This window comes from Sciurus vulgaris (assembly GCF_902686455.1).
Source record: "Sciurus vulgaris genome assembly, chromosome: 11".
Classification (NCBI taxonomy): domain Eukaryota; kingdom Metazoa; phylum Chordata; class Mammalia; order Rodentia; family Sciuridae; genus Sciurus; species Sciurus vulgaris.
Genome location: NC_136472.1, coordinates 116439558 through 116458703, shown reverse-complemented (window position 1 = coordinate 116458703; position 19146 = coordinate 116439558). Strand labels below are relative to the sequence as shown.

Here is a 19146-nt window from a genome sequence, read left to right as displayed (position 1 = left end):
CTGAATTTCATTTGGGTCCAATATCTAAACAAAAGTAGCATGCCAGAACTGTTAAAATTTAAAAAGAAAAAAAAGGGGGGAGGGGACCTGCCTCCCATCTTGACTTACAGGTTCACTTGCCATTCATTTGCCCACGGCCTCACTATCTATGGAAACCTCTTGAAAGTGCTTGTAGGCACATAGCTCTTCCGCAATGCTGTGATTTCTTCTCTTAGATTTGAAAATTGCCTTCTTAGCAAACTGTCTCTTAGCAAATGCAGTTATGGCTCTAAGGGAGCTGCTTTAGTCACCGCCCCTATGGAATGATTCTATTTACTTCAGAACAGCCACACGACATGTCGCTACTCCTCAGTCAACACGAAGACACCATGTCCTTCAAGGATCCACCATCTGCGACCACTTGTTAATAACAAAATTATTCCAGGTCTTAGTGTTCTCTCATCTATAACATAAACACCCTCTTAAAAGAGACAAACAAATCGATGGTGTTCGGAGACCACGTTAGTCATCTTTATTGCACTCAAAAGGACAACTCCAGACACACATAGAGAGTGGATTTTCAAGTAGGTGGTTTTTTGACCCAGTTAAATTTTTATTCAGTGAAAAAAGTTGACATTGAGACAAAAATTATCTTAAAATTGTGCAACAATATAGTAAAATCTTCAGCAGAAATCAGTGACTTGGAAACTTACCAAGGCAATTGAAATTATAAATACCTAATTTCACTTTGGAGAGGAACAAGTATACAGTGCTTCACTTTAAATAAGAGCAGAATAGGCCTTTATTTTGCTGCAAATACTTTTGACTTTGCCTAAAGTTTCTAATAATTCTTTACAAGAGTCTTTAAATGAGAAGTGACATGGAATATCTGAGGATAATGTTCCGCTTCAGCTTTCATGCTTACTCCATTTGAGCTATTACACATGAAACTAATACCATTCTTGGGTTATTACTTGGCTTTGATGATTTAATTCATAATATGGCTGCTCAAAATTAGTGGGCAGAAACATATGCACAACCTATCCTCCCTCAACCCATGCTCGGTGGTGGCGACTCCTTCCAAAAACCTACTTCCTGTCCGTGTACCCAACAGTATGCACATCTTGCTATCTATTCCATATCTCAGTCTTGCATAGAAAGTAGTCTATATAAACTTAATGCACTGGCTTTTATTACACAAAAATTGTACCTGAAAGGCAGCACACACTCCTGTTAAGAAAAATAACATAATAGGAATGTCAAGATACAATCTCAACATGAGTGAAGATTCTGCAGAGGTTTAGAGTCAATTCCTACAATCACTCTGGGGAGTGGTACTCAGCTTGGCTCTATCTCTGGATCTCTTCTCAGTGGGAACCCCCCCCACCCCTAGTCTCTGCTGAAAAGAGAGAGAATTCTAGGGAATTCACCTTGACCCCTTTAGTGGGAGAGGGAATGACCAAACCTGGCAGAATGGGTTTTTGGCTCTTAGGAAAGTGCAGGAGACACGATCTTATTGGATGCGGTGACCTCTGGGTGGGTATCTGAAAGCAGGATTCTCTGAGGAGCAGTGGGAGTGTATCTATAAAAGGCTCACCATTCCACTGCTCTCCCCAATTCCCTCCAAATACCCAGTGTTTGCAGAAGAGTTATATTCCCTAAACTGGTGAGTATGTGGCCACACATGATGGTGAGGAGAGATCATGCAGCTGTGTGTCTCCTGTCCCCAGTTCACACCACAAATAAGTACCCCTAGTGACCCTACCAGAGCCCAAATCCTGGCAGCCATTCTTCTAAAAGTCAGAGGCTCCTGTTACCCAGCAGCACAGCTATCTGTCTAGCTCACCAGGGTGCCCAGCAGTTACTTCTCCTCTGGAAATCCATCTGCTCAGACATGGCCTCTCTCTGGAACATTGTTTCATCCACGTGGACCCATGTCTCACAAACAGGTGTGTTCAACACAGAAAAGGGCAAAATCAACTTCCAGAGAAAGCTCACGCTCAATTCCCCTGCCCATCACATTTTAGTGGCCCATCACTGTTTGCAGGGATGCAAGCACCTGACATTCCTGATATTCTGGGATAGAATATAATTTTTCCACATGCACTGGGAACTTTCAATGGGGCATCTCCAACACAGTACAAAAGCCCCCTTTTTGCAAGTAATCAGGGGTCCAAGTGGTCACAATGAAGAGTTATCTCCAAAAGGTGAAGTTATCCAGCTTCACTTTCAAAGGCTGTTCCCATTTCCTACGGTCACTCCAACCTCTGGAATCTTGCCGACAGCATAGATACATCAAAACCCCCACAGAGCTATGTGGGGGGGAACAGGAGTGCGTGCTTCAGAAGTTCATAAAAATATATGATTTACACTTAGCTGCATCTATCTAGCTTAGTCTTCAGGACCTTAGCTCTTCTGTTTATATAAAATACTCTAGCCCTAAAAGGCTGCTTGTTTTCAAACAGCACAGTGGCGTCTTCCAAGGAGAGGGGAGATGGCGGCCTGTACAGGACTGTGCACTAGGCATGGGGAGGCACTGGTGACCAGAACCGGATGCTTGAAATGTCTCGAGTTGCCAACTGAAGACATGCTCTGTAAAAAGGCTTGCTTGTGGAGTCATTGAAAATAATATCTCAGAGCCTTTTACATCAGCTTTCTATAAATGCCACCAAAAAGTTGGCAGAAGAACGAAATAGACTTTCTAGTGGTTCAATTAAATGACTTATCTCCCACCACACTGTTAATCTTAAAGAGTTTATTAAAGCAGAGGTGGTAGGCTCAGAGCTTAAAAGCTCCAAAGCAAAACTAAGCTCAAAAAATTCAGTCTGGAAAGAAAAAAAATCAAAAAGGGGGAGTGAGGAAAGAAAATAAGCCAGAGTAAGGCCCATTATTACTGCCATTCAGTAACAGGAACTAGAGGCCTACCCTAAATGTCTACAGGTCAAAATACTCCCCCATCTAAGATATAAACAAATTTTTAAAACTAAAAAAGTTCGCTCTTTGTTTTCCAAACAATCCTGAGATTGAATGAAACTTTATTACCACCCAAGAATGATACTTTTGGTTAAAAGAAAAATAAAACACGTGGGAGAAGACGATGCTTTGCATTCAAGGGGAGCTGGGGCTTCAGGAAGCTTGCATATGAAGGACACATATTCATCGGCATGACTTTGGAATATTCCCAGAGCTTGCTGCTTCTCAGCTGGGAGGAAATTCTGCAGTGAGGTTGTTCATACAGTACAAGTCACAGTAATGCTAGACATTGGTGCCCACAACACCAAGTCTAAAGACAGATGTCAGTCCACAACGGATCCACGTAACTTTCAAGTGACCATGATTTGAATACGGGGGTGGCATTTTAATGGCAGAAGGATGAAAGCACAGCTTATCTTCTAGAGAGAATAAATGAACAAAGCCCAATGCAGCTGCTGCTGTGGACTGGATGGAGTGGTCAAGTGTCAGATCGCCTCCATCGCTGTGAGCATGTTTAGCACTTTCTCTGTAGACTGAGTGAGGGCACAGGCAAGTGAGGTGGATGGAAAGAAAACGAAGAAAAAGAAGGCACTGACCCGATTCACAATAACTGCATGCATCAGTATGTTTTGTTGAGGACAATTCAGTGGCCACCTTAAACCAAATATAAGATTTTACATTTGAGATTCTTTGGTGGCAAGTAAAAACAACAACAAAACTTGAAAATGGAGAAGTCACATGCTATTCTCGCCGGTGTATCTATCATGGCACAGAGCTAGAACTCTCTCCCACAACCAGAGTTAATATATTTTTCACAATGACAATGATCCCAGTGTATCGGAGAGCAGTGCTATCATCTGGTGACTTTGAGAGCGACACCTTGTTCAGAGGCGTACACAGTAAATGCCACAGGTTAACACGGGAGAAAGCTGCAGCTCGAAGGGCTTCCCCAGCTGCAGCTCTGCTTCACTGAGATCCAGCCATGACTTAGAGCTCTCTTCCGTCAAAGCCCATCACCTGACACACAAGTGGATACAAATGGATTCTTCTGGAATGGCAACAAAATCTTCTGTTCTCTATCCCCAACCCTCTGGGTGAGGGGCTCATAGCACGTGGTGTCAGATGACCACTGAAGTCTGGCCTTATACAGAGTCCCAATAAATTAACAAATAACATAAAAGAACCCTCCCCCATAAGATACCCAAACACTTCCACATAAACTAAATCCAAACAAAATGTAAAATTTGAACACACTCTCAAGGAGAAGGGATTCCACCCATCGCTCTCTCTTGAAATTTTTATTAAATACATTTCTGTGTCTTAGAAAAATAATAAGAATGGCCAATTTACTGAACCAAAATAATCTCACAGACTTAAAAGCATGCCCAGCAAGCACAGCCCTGTAAGACTACATTAATGTCAAATCAAAGCAATTTGGTTACCAAAATCAACCTGGCTTGAAGTTCACAGTTGATCCCTACAAAGTTTATTCATTCCTTTCTTTCTTTCTTTTTTTTTTTTTTTTTTTTGTTGTTGTTTTGGGCCCATATAAAAATAACATATTGCAACTCAAAGTGCATCTTTTAAAATAAACCATCAGCTATCTTTATCAAATAAAATATTTACACCATTTGGTTCCTAGTGAGGAAAGCTGTTTCAGGCTATCACCATGGGGACGTCATCTGAAAATCCTGTAATCATAGGAGCATCTTCATCATCTTCTCCTAAAGACAAAACAGTCAGGCCTTGTGAGTTCCAAGCACATATGAACCTGAGCCTACGATCCACTGCTCTGCCCACCCCAAGGTACTCACCCCCAGCTACACCCACAGCATAGCCAGCCAGGCACAGCAATCAGTCCTGAACTCGGGTCCTAAGCCACTCTTTGGTCACTGTCTCTATCAACAGGTGACCAAGCTCATTTTAGTGGTAGTTTCACTTAGTCAAATAAAGCAAGTAAAACTTGTAGGGAGAAGAATCTCATTATCTATTCTCAAGCAAAATGGGTGGCTTGGGTTCCCCAAGTTGAGTTATTCACACCCAACATTAGCATAGCAAATTTCAGTCAGCTTTCTCTTTTGAACCCAAACTGTTTTGAGGAAAAGGAGGGGGTTAAGAATTTCAGCCCTGCTTCCCAGACTAATGACTGTCCCCTTGACTTTCCTGGTATGAGCCTGTGCAACTAAGTGCTGATCCACAGTAAGTGGTGACTGCATGGCTCTGTAACAGGTTGACTCTTTTTGTCCCCGACAGCGGCAAGCAAAGAGCCACCCCATTCCTTGCTGATTAAGCAAGGAAGGCAACTGAGGAGAACAGGACTGATCTTATCTGATGGATGAGAGGGAATACATAAATGCCTTTATAACTAAAGAAAATGATCATGACTGGTTTACAGGAAAGTAAGTATGCAAACTCACATTGAACAGCCTGAGTTGGTGTGCTAAATAAAGCAATCACTTTATTATATGAAATGGTTTACAAGCTCTCTTTATGTTCAGGAACAGCAGCATGCAAGTCTCAAAAAAGGGACAAAATGATCACCTTCTTTTCCCCACAATACATGCTGTCAATACATAAGGTAAGAATGGCTGGTGAGGCTGCACTAGCAATTGGAAGAAAAAGAGTCACACAGAAGGGCCTCTTCTGATAGAAGCCGACTGGGGAAGCATTACTTTTGTTGTAACTAGGATCTCCAGCAAGGCACCCACACAATTCAAAATCACTGCATATACCAGTCTGACCTCAGATCTGGGAAGAATGAGACAAGTCAGATGAACATTCTTGCCCCATATTCTGGGCATCTAAAGCCCAGGACCTTTCTATACAAGGCAAGCTCCTACCAGTTCTTCCCTATTTCAGGACAAAACTACACTACTGAAGAGAATATAGTACTTTAATTTAGGAGCAAGTTACAAGCCACCAGCTCCAAATGGTTTAATCCTAAGCAGCAGAATCACTAGCTAATGAGTAACTCCTCTCACGTCAAAAGGTAAGCTGGAGGCAGGTATTTCCCAATCGGGTTCCACTTACCCAGATCATCCCCCGAGGAGAAGATTGCTGAACCTAGCCTTGAGCTGTAGTGGCTGTTAGCAAAAGCAGTGAAGCTGCTCTGTAGCCTCCGATGTTTTGTGTACAGGACAGCAAACCCGACCCCCAGGCTCAACAGTATCAGGAACAAGATGGGAACCACCACAGCAGCAACATCAGTAGACCTGGCATCCTGAATGGCGGCTGTATCTCCACCTGCAGAGGTAAGATTCCCAGCCATGAGCCTCCTTCCTGAGGGCAGGAGAATGCAGCACGTGGCTCCTCAAGGCCCCACTCACTGAAAAAGCTAGGAGTTCACCACAGCTACCCAATCACCTGTCTGCTGTGATGCGTCCCTGCACGTGCGTGAGGCCTGAACGTTTCCCAACTACTCTCCATGAGTGACAGACCATGGGCCTTGTGCATGCAAATGCGGTAATTACATTAGCCTCCTAATCACTGCCTTGTTGGTTATTTAGATAATCTCTTGGAAGGGAGACCTTTGTTGGGGTATCAACATTGATTTCATTAGCATTATTACTTAAGACCACTTGCTTGCCTTACATAAGAGGATGTGAAATCAGACCACTAATTAACGAGATTGCAATTATTTCCCCCTACTTGGCACCAAAGTCACTCTGAACTGCAATTACCTGAAGCTCCATTAAGTGATACAAACGAGATTCCTTTACTACAACACTGACTTAACAGCTCGTGAAGTTTTATGAGGGTTTTTTTTTTAACTTCAGTTAAAAAAAAAAAAAAGAGGGAGATCACCTTTTCATATACCTCTAACATTTTTTAAAGCTCTCTGCAAAGCCATTTAGGTATTTATAACCTAACAAAGATGCTACTTTCCCTGGTCTTGAAGAAACGCAGGCTTGATTTATAGATAGATTTGTACCACTGGGGCTCAGGGGCAAAGCCATCCCCCCTACCACACCCTTATTGGGGTAGGGACCATCATCTTGAAAGGAGGTAGACTGTTCAAGTCCCTAGGGGAGCAGGGCAAGTCTGAACTTGAGGGAGACACTGTGGACTTTTCTGTGTCTAGGTTTCCATAGGCTTGGGCTTGTTCTGTAGTGTAGGGGTACGTAGCCCAGGCAAGGGCTCTGCCTCATGAGGCAAGTGCCATAGCTAGCCAGGGATTCAATCTGGCAGGATACTCACAAAGATGGGCAGAGAGCAGTCATCTCTGCTAAGCCTCATCCAGCAATTTAATATTCATGCCTTTATTTAAAATTCTCTCATTGTTTTCTGGCCAGAAAACAACTCTGTCAAACTCTTATGTAATGTGTCCTAGCCCACCCCAACCGTGCAGTGGTAAATCAGAAAAGGCTGGATCTTGGTGGAGGTATGAGGAATGAGAGTTCCAGATGGTCCTGGCTTCACAGACGCAGCTGGCACAGTCCTCGCAACAGTTTTTCCTGAAGTGTATTGCACAGGTTGCTAGTTGGTTTTACTTGAAAAGTGGGTGCTATTAAGGAAACACGAGGTTAACAAGAGTTCTGCTGCTTGTTTTTTGTAGGGCCTTCTCAGAGTCTCTGATTTGCCATGATTCACCAGAGGAAGGTGGAAAGCAGGGTTCCCTCTTTTAGGAGGATGAGTGTTCTGCACGATCACACCCAGGAAGTATTATGTGATGGAACATTTAACAACTTAACGAAAGATTTTGGCTTGAGCCCTGGTTAGTTCTTGGCTGAGAGTAAATGGAACTAAAAAGACCAGTGACAAAACGTTCGTTGAAATCCTGGCCAAGCTACTACAATGCACATAGACTTTGGGTGAACCATGAACATGCCCCAGCACCGATATCTGTAAGTTCCCTAAGACAGAGCCCAGGCCCGAGTCCTGATCTGAGGCTGACAGATCAGATGACCGGACGGCTATGCGGTCAGTTTCTCCACACTGAGGACAGGAGCTACTGACAGGAGGATCACAGGGTGTGTTAGCAAGTTAGAGGCTGTGAGAAATCCTGAGAAAATGAACAACAAAACTCTTGCTAAGCTGATGTTTCTCAAATTGCACCTCCATTTTGAACAAACTGTTCCCTTCCTTGTACTGTGCATTCAGGAATATGGTCACCTTGTAAACTCAGCTTCTCATGCTGTGCCTGGCTCAGGATTTGTTAACTAAATCTGTACTTGATGACGTTGATACCTAAATGACTTTCCTCTGAGCTAAGAGAATGTTTCAGATGTGTTCAAAGACACATGTTCACTGGACTATTTTACATCCTTCCTCTTTCCCCAGAAGGGATAGCAGAAACTGGCTGCACAGCAACTTACCAGACCCCAGCTCATCATACAGCAGGACAGCAGGCTCCCCACAGATCTGGCTGCCAAAAAGGCATCGTGCTTGGACAGTGAAAGTATAATTGTGACCCATCTTCAGGTTGGAAATTTTAAAGAAATTGTCAGTAGTATTCCCAAGGTAAGCTGTGAGATTCATGGCACTATCAAACATGTGTATCTCATACCCCTGAAAACAAACACAGGCAAGACTGCTCAGGAAGTCACATAAGGAACCTGACAGCTTCTAGTACTGGTTCCAGCCAAGTCTGAGCCCCTTCTTGCAGATTTTTATAGATGCTAAAGCACTTTGAGTTTTCCATTAGTTTTTTTTACATTACCATTGAGATACTGCATTCAAAAAGCAGGAATTTTCTCACCCCAGGATCTTAACTAGCTACAGCTCCTTTGGGAACTGCAGACTGCAAGTGGAAAGTGTGGCCCAAGGAAAGTCATTTCAGCAAAACACACAAAGTTCTGATCAGCAGTCGCTTGTCTCAAGCAATACTCAATACCACAAAGAACCGGGACACTTCAGCCACAGTTTGCAGTATGGGATTTGACTCATAATAAATCATGGTTACCATGGACTCCAGCAATAGGGCAAGGCAAGGAACTTGCAATCGGAAAGGATAGCATGTTTCTTCTTGGTGCAGTACTTAGGAAGGCCACTCCCAGTTTGCTACCTTGCTTTCTAGCTCTCCCTAAGCTGAATCCAGCTCTGACCAGCTTGGCTGTGATAATAAGAAGCATTTCAGCAGGCACAGGCATCTGTGCTTGGGAGAAGGGGATGGAATAATCTTCTGGAATATGTCAGAAGACTCCTGAATTCCAGTGACAGAAGTCACCCTCTGACAGTCCTGACCCAGGATGCTGGCTGTCATCAGGCTGACGGGACTTCTCTGGTGGTCACCAAGCATTCCAGTGTCAAAGCCACAAACCATTTCCAGTGCCTCAAAATTGATTCCGTTATCTCCATCCTCATATTGGACTACTGCATGATCAATGGTCTCTTGGTTCACATTCTATTTACCTGTCTATTCTCCCAACTCCAAGCCAGAGGGAAGGGGAAAGGGCATGCTGGGCTGATGGCAGGACCCTCCCCTGAGGAATGGAACACTGACCTGCATGGAACCCCAACCTAAAAGCTGGGCTTCTGCCATGCCCAGGCAGGATCACCTATGGCAAATGGCTGCCAAACTGGGCTTCTTGGCACCTGCCTTGTACCTCATCCCTGTATTTCTTTCTATAAACTAGCAATTATTATTTACTATCTAACATATATCCAGGTTAGAACATCTGTAAAATACATAATAACATAAAGAAAATAATTTAAATTACACAAACATCAACTACCTAAATTTCATTTCAATAGTCCTCTTCTGTTGGATGTTGTTTCTTCTATTATTAATAATGCACATAAATTTTTATGCACATCGCTTCCTTAGAGTAAACTCCTGGAAGAATTGCTGGATCAAGAAGCATGAACACTTTCAATGTTTTTGATACATATTGCCAAAGGACCTTCCAGGAGGGTGAGCCGATTTGAATTCTCCCAGTGCTTAGTTCCTCTACTATCACCCATGCTGATGATATGCTTCCCCCAGGTCTTTGCCAATTTAACGTGCAACTGCCTCATCTTTGTTTAGACTGTCAATGAGGTTGAACCTTTCTCCTATGGCTTAGTGCCGCTGGAATTTTTCAATTTTGTTAACTCTACCTTTTTCAAAACAGGAACATTTATTTTGAATTGATTCAACAACATTCTTAGTATCTAAGGATAGTCCCAATTACATGTCATAGCTGGGAAACTCTCACAGAGTGATGAGGATTTTCAAGTTTTACTTGAGCATTGCTTGTGGCAGTGCACTGTGACTGCTGAGGCCCCTTGGTCCCTTGGCCCACACGGTTCCTCCAGGGAGCCACAGCTGCCTTGAGTCCCTATTGAGCTGCCTTGAGTCCCTGTTGAGCTCATGCTTTGTGGTCAGGTGGGCCAACCCAGATCCACTCAAGACTGTCCACTACCTGGCAGAAATCTCCCAGGTCCTGCTCTCCTTTCCCTAGCTTCGGATGGGGATGTATAGGTTGATAATGGCAAAACAAAACAAAGCAAAGGTATTTCTCATAAGACAAGGGAGCATCTTCAAGTATTTCCTATTCCCTCTAGTTTTCTCTGGAAAGGAAGTGACGACATGCCAAGATGACAGTATGGCCCACAGCCCCAGACCACGGGGTGACTGGGACAGGTGGGGCTCTTGGTTCTAATGCTGAGCCCTGGTCCCTGGTTTCAGGAAGCACAACAAGGGCTCCAGCCCATTTCTCTTTCTTCTGGGGAAGACAAGTGCAGGACTGAAAAGTGCTTAGTGCAGAGATTCTCATCTTTAATGGGCAGTATAAACATTTTGCTAATTAGCAATCCCACAGAAATGGTCCTTTAATTCTCAAGTTCACGTTGATGCCCTATTCTTTCTTCCCTTCCCTCACCTCCCCCCCTTTTCTTTTATACTTTCTACACCAGTATGCTGTTAACGAGCTCATCTCTAAAATACCATTTCAATTACATTTCCAAAGTCATTAAGAATACGGGAGGAACTTACCCTGCTTTCATTAAAATGCTTTTCCTTTAAAGCTAGGCTTTTCCAAAACAGAAGAACATGATCATTTTCTGTTATGATTTTTAAGGCATCAGGTGCTGACAATGAAACTGAAAATTAAAGATGAGATGGGATGCAGTTAGTGGATATGCATCCAAACCTCCATTCTCCATTAGAGAGAGATTAAGTGACACTAGCCTCAGAGGCCTAGATTAAGGAAGGAAAAAAAACAAAAAACACTGCATATCTGCCTAGCACATGGAAGATACCCTTTAACTGACATCTCATTTGTTGTGAATACAACCATTTTAGCCAAGAAGCTTGGACAGTATCTAATTCAATAGCTCTCAGACACAAGGATGGACAAAAACAAGATGGGGCAGGGGGTGGAAGGGAAGGGGAGGGATAGAATGGGAAAGGGGCTCTGCAGCTCCTTGGAATGGCAGCTGAGCAGGCACCCTGCTCACACCACAGCCTAAATGGGGCTGAGCCTCCACTACTGGAACCCCTAATACTGTCTGCTGGTGTCCAAGTAACTGGGCTTATCATTCGCTTTCTGAACCCGAGACTGACTGCCCTCTAATTTACTTCAGACTACCACAGTGAGCCACTGTGATGTCACACCAGGTCCTCAGCTGCAATGCGCAGCCTGAGGGGTAAATATTCAGTTCTGTTTCCTAACTTTCTTGGGTATTCCACCTCTTCCCCACCAGTAATGTCAGAACCAGCTAGGGGAAAGGAGATTTTAAAAATGGGGAGACTATGGAAAACAAGAGCCACTCCCCAGTCCACTGGGTCCTGGCCATTTCACTGCAGCCCAGATCCACTGTTCTGCTGCAGCCTGGACGCTGAAGAGCAATTCCTCATGGACAGTCCCTGACAGGAGGTCCAGCATTGTGGGCACTCTGCTGGCCAGGAAGGCCTCTGATCTCTCTCCTATTTACCTGTGGTAATTTTTATGCTGGAATCTTTGCTCATGTTCCCCAGTTGGACAATGACATGGTATTTCCCTCCAGGTTCCAACTTATTAAGGGTGTACTCCATTGTACTGTTGCGGGATTTTACTTTGTAGCTCCTGTCAGTCTTTCTTATCAGATCTTTAACTGCAATTGCATAGAACTAGGACAAAACAAAACAAAACAAAACAAAAAATAACAAAAGAAAAATTTGAGTGGTAATCAGAAACGTGGCGTTCTTCATTCTTCATAGTTCAATGGTAGACAATGTAACATAAGTACAGGTATCCCTCAGTACCTAGGGCCCTTGTGGATACCACATCCCTTATACAAAATGGTGCATACAGCCTACACACGACCTCCTATACCCCAAATCATCATTGGATTACTCATAATAGCTATTACAATGTGAATGTTGTGTAAATAGTTGATATACTGTATTGTTTATGGAATAATGACAAGAAAAAAAACATCTGTACATGTTCAGTGTGGACAATGTGGTTTTTGAATACTTTCAATCTGCCATTGGTTGAATCCACAGACATGAAACCCATAGTACAAAGGACTGACTATAGAGTAACTGTGACCCTCCACAATATTCTGAGCCCCCAAATCTGACTCCATTCTTTGGCAAATCTTTGAGGTAGCCAGGGCCAGCCTTACAACAAGTATGTACTCACAGAGTTTGCACAGCACATCCGAGGGGGGAAAAAAAAAAAAAAAAAAAGAAAATATCGCCAGTAAAAGTCACATTTATTTACTATGGCATCAGGAGCCAGGTTAGGACGAGTAAGAACTCCCAAATTCAATACTCAACTTCTGCATCTCTACCACTGTGACAGTTATGGATATTGTCAGTAGAAAGACAATGAACAAGTGCTCAATCCTAGCTCTACTGGACAAAAAGCTCCATGTAACTCTCCCAGGCTGCTTCTATACATATGAGAGCAGGGAATAAAGGGACACGCAATAAGCACAGGAAACCCAATCATCAGGAAGAAGCTAAAGCCCAGGAGTCTTAGCAACCAAGCATTTTTAAAACTGACCACGCCCGGTATGGAGGGGAACAGAGAGGGGACAGTGGTAAAAGCAGACCGGAGTAAGGAAACTAGGAGATGTTTCCCAGGATCAAAGCCTCTTCTTTTAGCAGAGGTCAGCATACTTTCAGAAAAGGTAAATATTTTAGGTACTGGGGGCCAGATGGTCAGCACAATTACTTTGCTATTTATAATATGAGAACAAACAACAGACTATATGTAAACAGATGGGTATGGCTTTGTTCCAATAAAACTTTATTTAAAAAAAATAAGCTGGTCTTGGTGCGTGAGCCTTTGTTTGCTGACCTCTGTCTCAGAAGGAGAGAAGGAGCAGCAGAAGAGGGACAAAACAATACGGCAGCTGGGAATAACAGAGTAGCACCAACTGAGAAGAGGCAACTCTAAGAATACCATGAAGTCAGAAATGGGGCAAGTCCTGCAGAGTTCAACCTCTAGGCCTATTGCTGGACCCCCTTCAGCCCTACCCAAGGCATGCTAAGAATAATAAGCCAGGCTGCCTGGATGCCTAGCCTGCTTACCAAGTCCTGGTCAGGAGAGTCATATGGTGATTCCCACTTGATGACAGCAGAGGTTTTGCCTGTATGAACTGCATGCAGGTGACGGGGTGGAAGCCTGCTGTCTGGGATCATCTTCACTACAACGTAGTCAGAGGATGGCCCTTGGTAAGGTACCAACACCCGGACCTAGGGCCAAGGGCACACACAGGAAAAATAATACCATCTGGGCTCATGCAATCTTCACTATGCTCTCAACAAAACAGTGACATACACAATTAAAATTCAACTCATACAAAAGATGAAAATACAATAGTACATCATAATGCAGAGATGACCATGGCAATATCTGTGTTCTATTTTTAAGTGATACAATTTTTCTGCATTAAAAATAAATATTATTCCAATAAAAACCATCTTCAGAAAATTAAAAAAAAAAAAAAAAATACAATAGTCCCTGACCTAGCCCAGACCATTTGCCACTGCTAACTGTCTTTCATGCTTCTTTCCAGAAACATCCTATGGATATAGACATAGATATGAGTGTATATAAATTCACAATATATGTATATTCATATGCATGTGTGTGTATATGTAATCTTTCTTAAATAATTTTATACAACCGAGAAAACAGTACATATATATGCCCTGTTTATATACATTTGATACAGTTTAGCAGTTTTTCCATATCAGTACCTTTGGAGCTGTCTTTCTTTTGTTGCTCTGTATTCCTTTTCCTGGACAAGTCACAATATTTTTAATCATTCCTTTCTTGATGTACATTTAAATTGTTTCAAATCTTTTACTGTCACAAGTGATAATGGACCCAACATCTTTTTCCATCTATCTTGGCACACATATAAAAATGTGTAGGCTAAATTCCAAGAAATGGAATCTGACAAACGGTTTTCATTCATCTGTCTGTTGCCAGTCCTTCATGAGAAGCTGCAGTGGGTGAGCGGCTGTGGTACTTATGAAGAAGAGGAACTTTCCTCTCATCACACATCCTGATGCTGGAATCCAGCTGTCCAGCTTCCCAGATCCGGGTTGAGCTCAGGAACCCAGGTCTTAAGACATCTCTTAAAAAATGGGAACTCCTTCTGCTTCTCTGGTTCAGGAAACTTACCAGAAACAAATACTGCTCATCCTGACTGACAATCACTGTCATGTTGTGGAGTGAAGTAGTCAAGCTCTTTGGGTTTCGATAGAGGTCAAGAAAGGATGTAGCGTAGAAGATGCCATAAACCTGGTAAAAGCAGAGAATGGAAACATCAGCTCATGGGCCAGTGACCTCACTTTCTCAAAATACCTAATTTAGGACCCTGCAAATGCTTCTGAAGTCTCTATGAGAAGTCTTCCATGAGATGTAACTAGAAGTGTCTCGTGGGAAGGTCTGGGAGGGCTGCTTATAATGGAGGGAAGAGCCTTCTTCTGGCCACCCAGAGTACAAGTAATAGCTGTGGCTCTAGAAGGCTTCCTGGACCATGAGTGACCTTGAAAATGGATGTCACAGGTTGGAGATGGCTGGGCCCTGTCCTGTACCTGACTGTGCTGCTGCAAAGGAGCCCTGGACTACTGAACTCCAAACTTCTTTTCATTGAGAGGGAAACAAACTGTTTAAAGGACTGCTTCAGTTCCACTGTTAACGTAGCCATTCTTACTCCTGCTGGTACATGTAGGAAACCCACAGAGTTTCCAGTGGGGAAATGGGATTCTGATGAGGCTTGCAGCAGGGCATGAAAGCTGAGTGAGCTTGTGATGGGAGGCTGGGAGCTGAGGAAGTTTTCTTTGTAAGGAGAATCAGAGCATTTTCTCCAAGTGCACATGAGCAGGAAGATGGGGCTGAGGCTATACAAGCCCGGGGAGCAATGGAAATGGAAAGGGGATGGATCAGGATGCACTTCCAAGGCCAGACAACAGGGCAATTTTCCTGAACTCTGCTCAGCACCAGGAGAACTGGAGAGGGCAGAACAAGGGTAGTGAAAGAGGAAGGGAGGTCCCAGGGGTGATTAACGGGGCATTGGTGGGGAAGAGCAAAAAAGGAGTCAGAAAGCAAATGCAAATAGAACAGGATGGAGAAACAAGGGAGCCACAAAGCTTGGATGGGACGCTGCAGTCAGAGTGGAAGCTCAGAGCTCAGCACAAAAGCCTCACTGTGATAGGGCCTGTGGATCCGCGGGGTGGGTGGCAGTGGGCAGGAAATGGTTCATGGAGTATAAGAGTCAAGGAAGGAGAAGGTTGCCCATGTGGACAGTGGCAATGGCAATGGCAGTTCTTAAGGTGAAGAAGAAAACCAAGAGCTGCCAGAGCAAAGTGCTCAGTGAACCGAAGGAAGAGCTAGAGGTGAAGGTTCCCACAGGGAGCTCCTTTGATCTCTCGCCTGTGAAAGCTATGATGCCAGGGCACGAGCCAGGGCCAGCACAGCAAGGCTGCTTCTCCAAGGTCACATGTAATCAGTGACCCTAAAACCAAGTGATGTTCCAGCATACCTACATTATGCCCTACTCTGGGAAGACAGCTGGGTATGACGAATGACTCCTCCCTGAGTTAGGTTTATCAATAAAGAAAAGGTCCCTTTGCAAGTAGTCTACTTTGAGGTAAAAGGAGTCCCCAAGAGGGCTCAGGGTTGCCTCAGCATCACCTTCATACAAAAGAGCAGAGGCTATTAAATTAAAAACTTCTCATGAAGCCCACGACCCAAGTTGAGTCCCCAAGCACAGGAATATGCCACCTTCTATCTGCATGAGGTCTTTACAGTAATAAACAACACGGGACACTCTCTCTTAGAAGCCAGGCTGGAACATGGTAAGGGATGCTGGGCCTGGGAGGGCAAGTGCCTCCAGAGCTGACCAAAAGGATAGCTTATGTGGGGTGAGAAAGGAAGAAGCAGCAGCAGAGAGGAGCCCCAGGACCATCCAGTGGCCTAGTATCAAGGGACATACTCAAGCTGTGATGGTCATTCTGGCCCACTTACCACATTCCTGGGGCCAGTCCAAGAGCATTCCACTGCAGTCTGGTTGATGGCCTTGGCTTTGAGGCTCGGAGCAGGTGGGCGAACCCCTCTGGTCACAACGTGCTCAAATGCCAGAGGACTATCTCCCAAGTCAGTCTTGGCCCAGGCAGAAATCTCATAGGATGTATGAGCTGTCAGATTACCAACTGTGAAAACAAGGAGATGCCCAGAGAAAGGAGTGGGTGTCAATCAAGAATTTGTGTCAATATAAAGCGCTGTTTTTTAAAAAAAGAAATCTCTTAATTTAGTGAATCCCACCTGCAGGACTTTGTTAGTTTACATGTCTATTTAACGCTTATTTACAGGTGACCAGTACGCGTAACACACCTCAGGGGCACTGGAAAACGACTCATATAGCTGACCATCTAGGGATGAAAAGGGCACAAAACTCCTGGAGAGCCATTTGGCCCAGTGTTACAGAAGCCTTGAAAAAGTACACCCTTCCATTTGACTATCCCATAAAACCAGAGAGGGACTCAAAAATCTGCAAATGAGGAGATCACCTCAGAGTCTGTTGCAGTAGAATAAACTCCATGACCTGCTTTGCCATAGGGCAATAACTAAATCATGTGTGTTCTACAAACTACTATGCTACCTGTAAAATTTTTTCCAAAGAATATTTAATGACCCTGGAAAATCCTTATGATTTTATGTTACATGAAAAGGAAAGGATAAACTATATACAGTCTTTTTCTGATTTTGTAAAAAAAGATAGACATCAATGTGTAGAAAAAACATGCAGAAATTCCTGAAATGTAAAACTGAAATTAAAGCAAATTCCATTATACTTTTTATGACTTCTAACATTTTCTGAAATAAGCACATACTCTATTTCCAATTAGGGGATTAAAACTAAATGAAGAGTGAACAAAGGGAGGACATGTTAACAGGATAATCTTTGGAATCAAAAAGATGGAGGTTCAAGGCTTGACTCTATACTTTGTGGCTGTAAATCCTTTGTAAAGTATTTAAACTCCTCAAGTCTGTTTCCTTGTTTGTAAGTTGGAGAAAAAATAATAGTACTTGAATAGCAGCTGGCTGTTGGGGGGCTTAAAAGAGAAAATGCTTGTTAAGTGGTTGGCATGATGCCCTGTGTTGAGCTGGCTCTTCACAGATTTCAGACAATAGTTACCAAGATCTGCCCCTGACTCTGCTGATTGAACCAGTTTAACACTGAGGCAATGGGTCATAGGCTTTGGAAATGGAAAGAGCCAATCCTGACTCTGCTGCTTCCTGAGGGCACTGCTCATTCTCTGAACCTGTGTTTTGCCTCTGTAGGATGGCACCCCTCAGGGAATTATTATTGGGGTTATGCAAGACAATAGCTCCAGTAACAACACAGAACACCTAGGTAAAGGCCTGCTCTCAGTAGGTGCTCAATATCATTCTTTCCCCTTGCATGGCCTCCTTGTACAAATTACTTAATTTAGTAGACATTCAGTTTGAAAAAGGAAAAAAAAAGGTGGGGGGGACAATTATAGAACACTTGTAGTTTCTGTTTAATAAGACAATAAGAAGTAGTGAATAAAACTAATTGAAAGTACTTTGCCAACAGGATAGAAGCAGAGGAAAGGAGGACACTCACAAGTCATTCTCAACACTCACAGACAGCTTTTGGTATCGAAGTTTTTGTCTTAGAAATAAAATCCATTCATTAGCCCATTTTCAGATACAAAAATTTAAGCTGAGGCTTGCTTTTTGCATGGATGCAAGAAGGACTGGACACCTGGTTTGTCTGATCACTCATTCAGTCAACAAATATTTTCTGAATGCCAATCACACCCCAAGTCTCGTGCTACCTCTTATTAGTAGAGGGGGACTGAACTAGGCTAGAAAGAGATAGGTAACTAAATCTAGGAATGTGTTCTTATGAAGCACAAAAATCATGTGCCAAGAGTTAATCTGGCCTCGTTCTGGTTCTTCCTCCTCTGGGGCCTGCAATTTCCACTTAAGGCCAATGGGTTAGGAGGAGGCTTGAACTACCAGTGAGTGAAGCCTTCTAACCATGGAGTCAGGAGCACACTTACAGTGTCCTCAGTGGACAAGGACCTGGCCATGCAGAACCAACTCCAGAGAAGACCTCCACCCAGCATCCCACACATGCTCTGCTGCCAGGAAAGCATGAGAGTAGCCTTGCTTCTCACGTACCCGCAAGCTGCAAGTGTTACCTTTGTGAGACAGTGCGCTCCCTCGGAAGTTCAAGGTTCTCTTCTCTTGTTTGTGGGCATCAAATGTCCAGAAAAGGTTCACCACATAGCCATTCACCTGCCAAGATATGGGAGACACACAACGAAATCAGCTAACGGCCAGTGGGACTCACCAACTACAAAAAGCAGGCCTCTTTAGATGTCTCATCTTTTATAATGGATAGGTGGTTTTTAAACAAGTTCTATTTGTGTTACCATTAATATTTAGCTATATTCCATTTACTTCTAAAAACAAATGTGAGATCATTTATAGTACAAAATGTATTTAACAAAACAAAAAATGTATGCAGAATAAAAGGACAAGAACCAATTAATAAAGGTGGAATAAAGAAAAAAATGAAAATATAATTAGGCCAAGATAATTAAAGGTAAATCTCAGCTCTGGCTATCCTTACAGTCAAGACCAACAGTTCAATGTAAGAGCTGGCTGGTGAGATCTTACTGCCTAACAGGAGTAAACACATCCACACAATTAGAAAAAATACTTTTTCTAAGTCCAGAGCTCATACAAGGTTGTGATCTACAGATCTTTAAATATGGGACAACCAATAAAA

At 43.3% G+C, this 19146-nt stretch overlaps 1 protein-coding gene across 1 annotated transcript in view; it reads right to left on the bottom strand.

Moving 5' to 3' along the window:
- Positions 1-4437: 4437 nt before the first annotated feature.
- SORL1 (sortilin related receptor 1) overlaps positions 4438-19146 on the bottom strand; it is a 154892-nt gene continuing 140183 nt past the window's right edge. Inside the window, exons 40-48 of the mRNA XM_079105505.1 lie at positions 18554-18650; positions 16347-16531; positions 14499-14618; positions 13397-13561; positions 11809-11983; positions 10868-10974; positions 8268-8460; positions 5983-6195; positions 4438-4676 (exon numbers count right to left, since the gene is read on the bottom strand). Coding sequence (XP_078961631.1) covers positions 4609-4676; positions 5983-6195; positions 8268-8460; positions 10868-10974; positions 11809-11983; positions 13397-13561; positions 14499-14618; positions 16347-16531; positions 18554-18650 — 1323 coding nt within the window. The 3' untranslated portion in view covers positions 4438-4608. The remainder of the gene's footprint in view (positions 4677-5982; positions 6196-8267; positions 8461-10867; positions 10975-11808; positions 11984-13396; positions 13562-14498; positions 14619-16346; positions 16532-18553; positions 18651-19146) is intronic.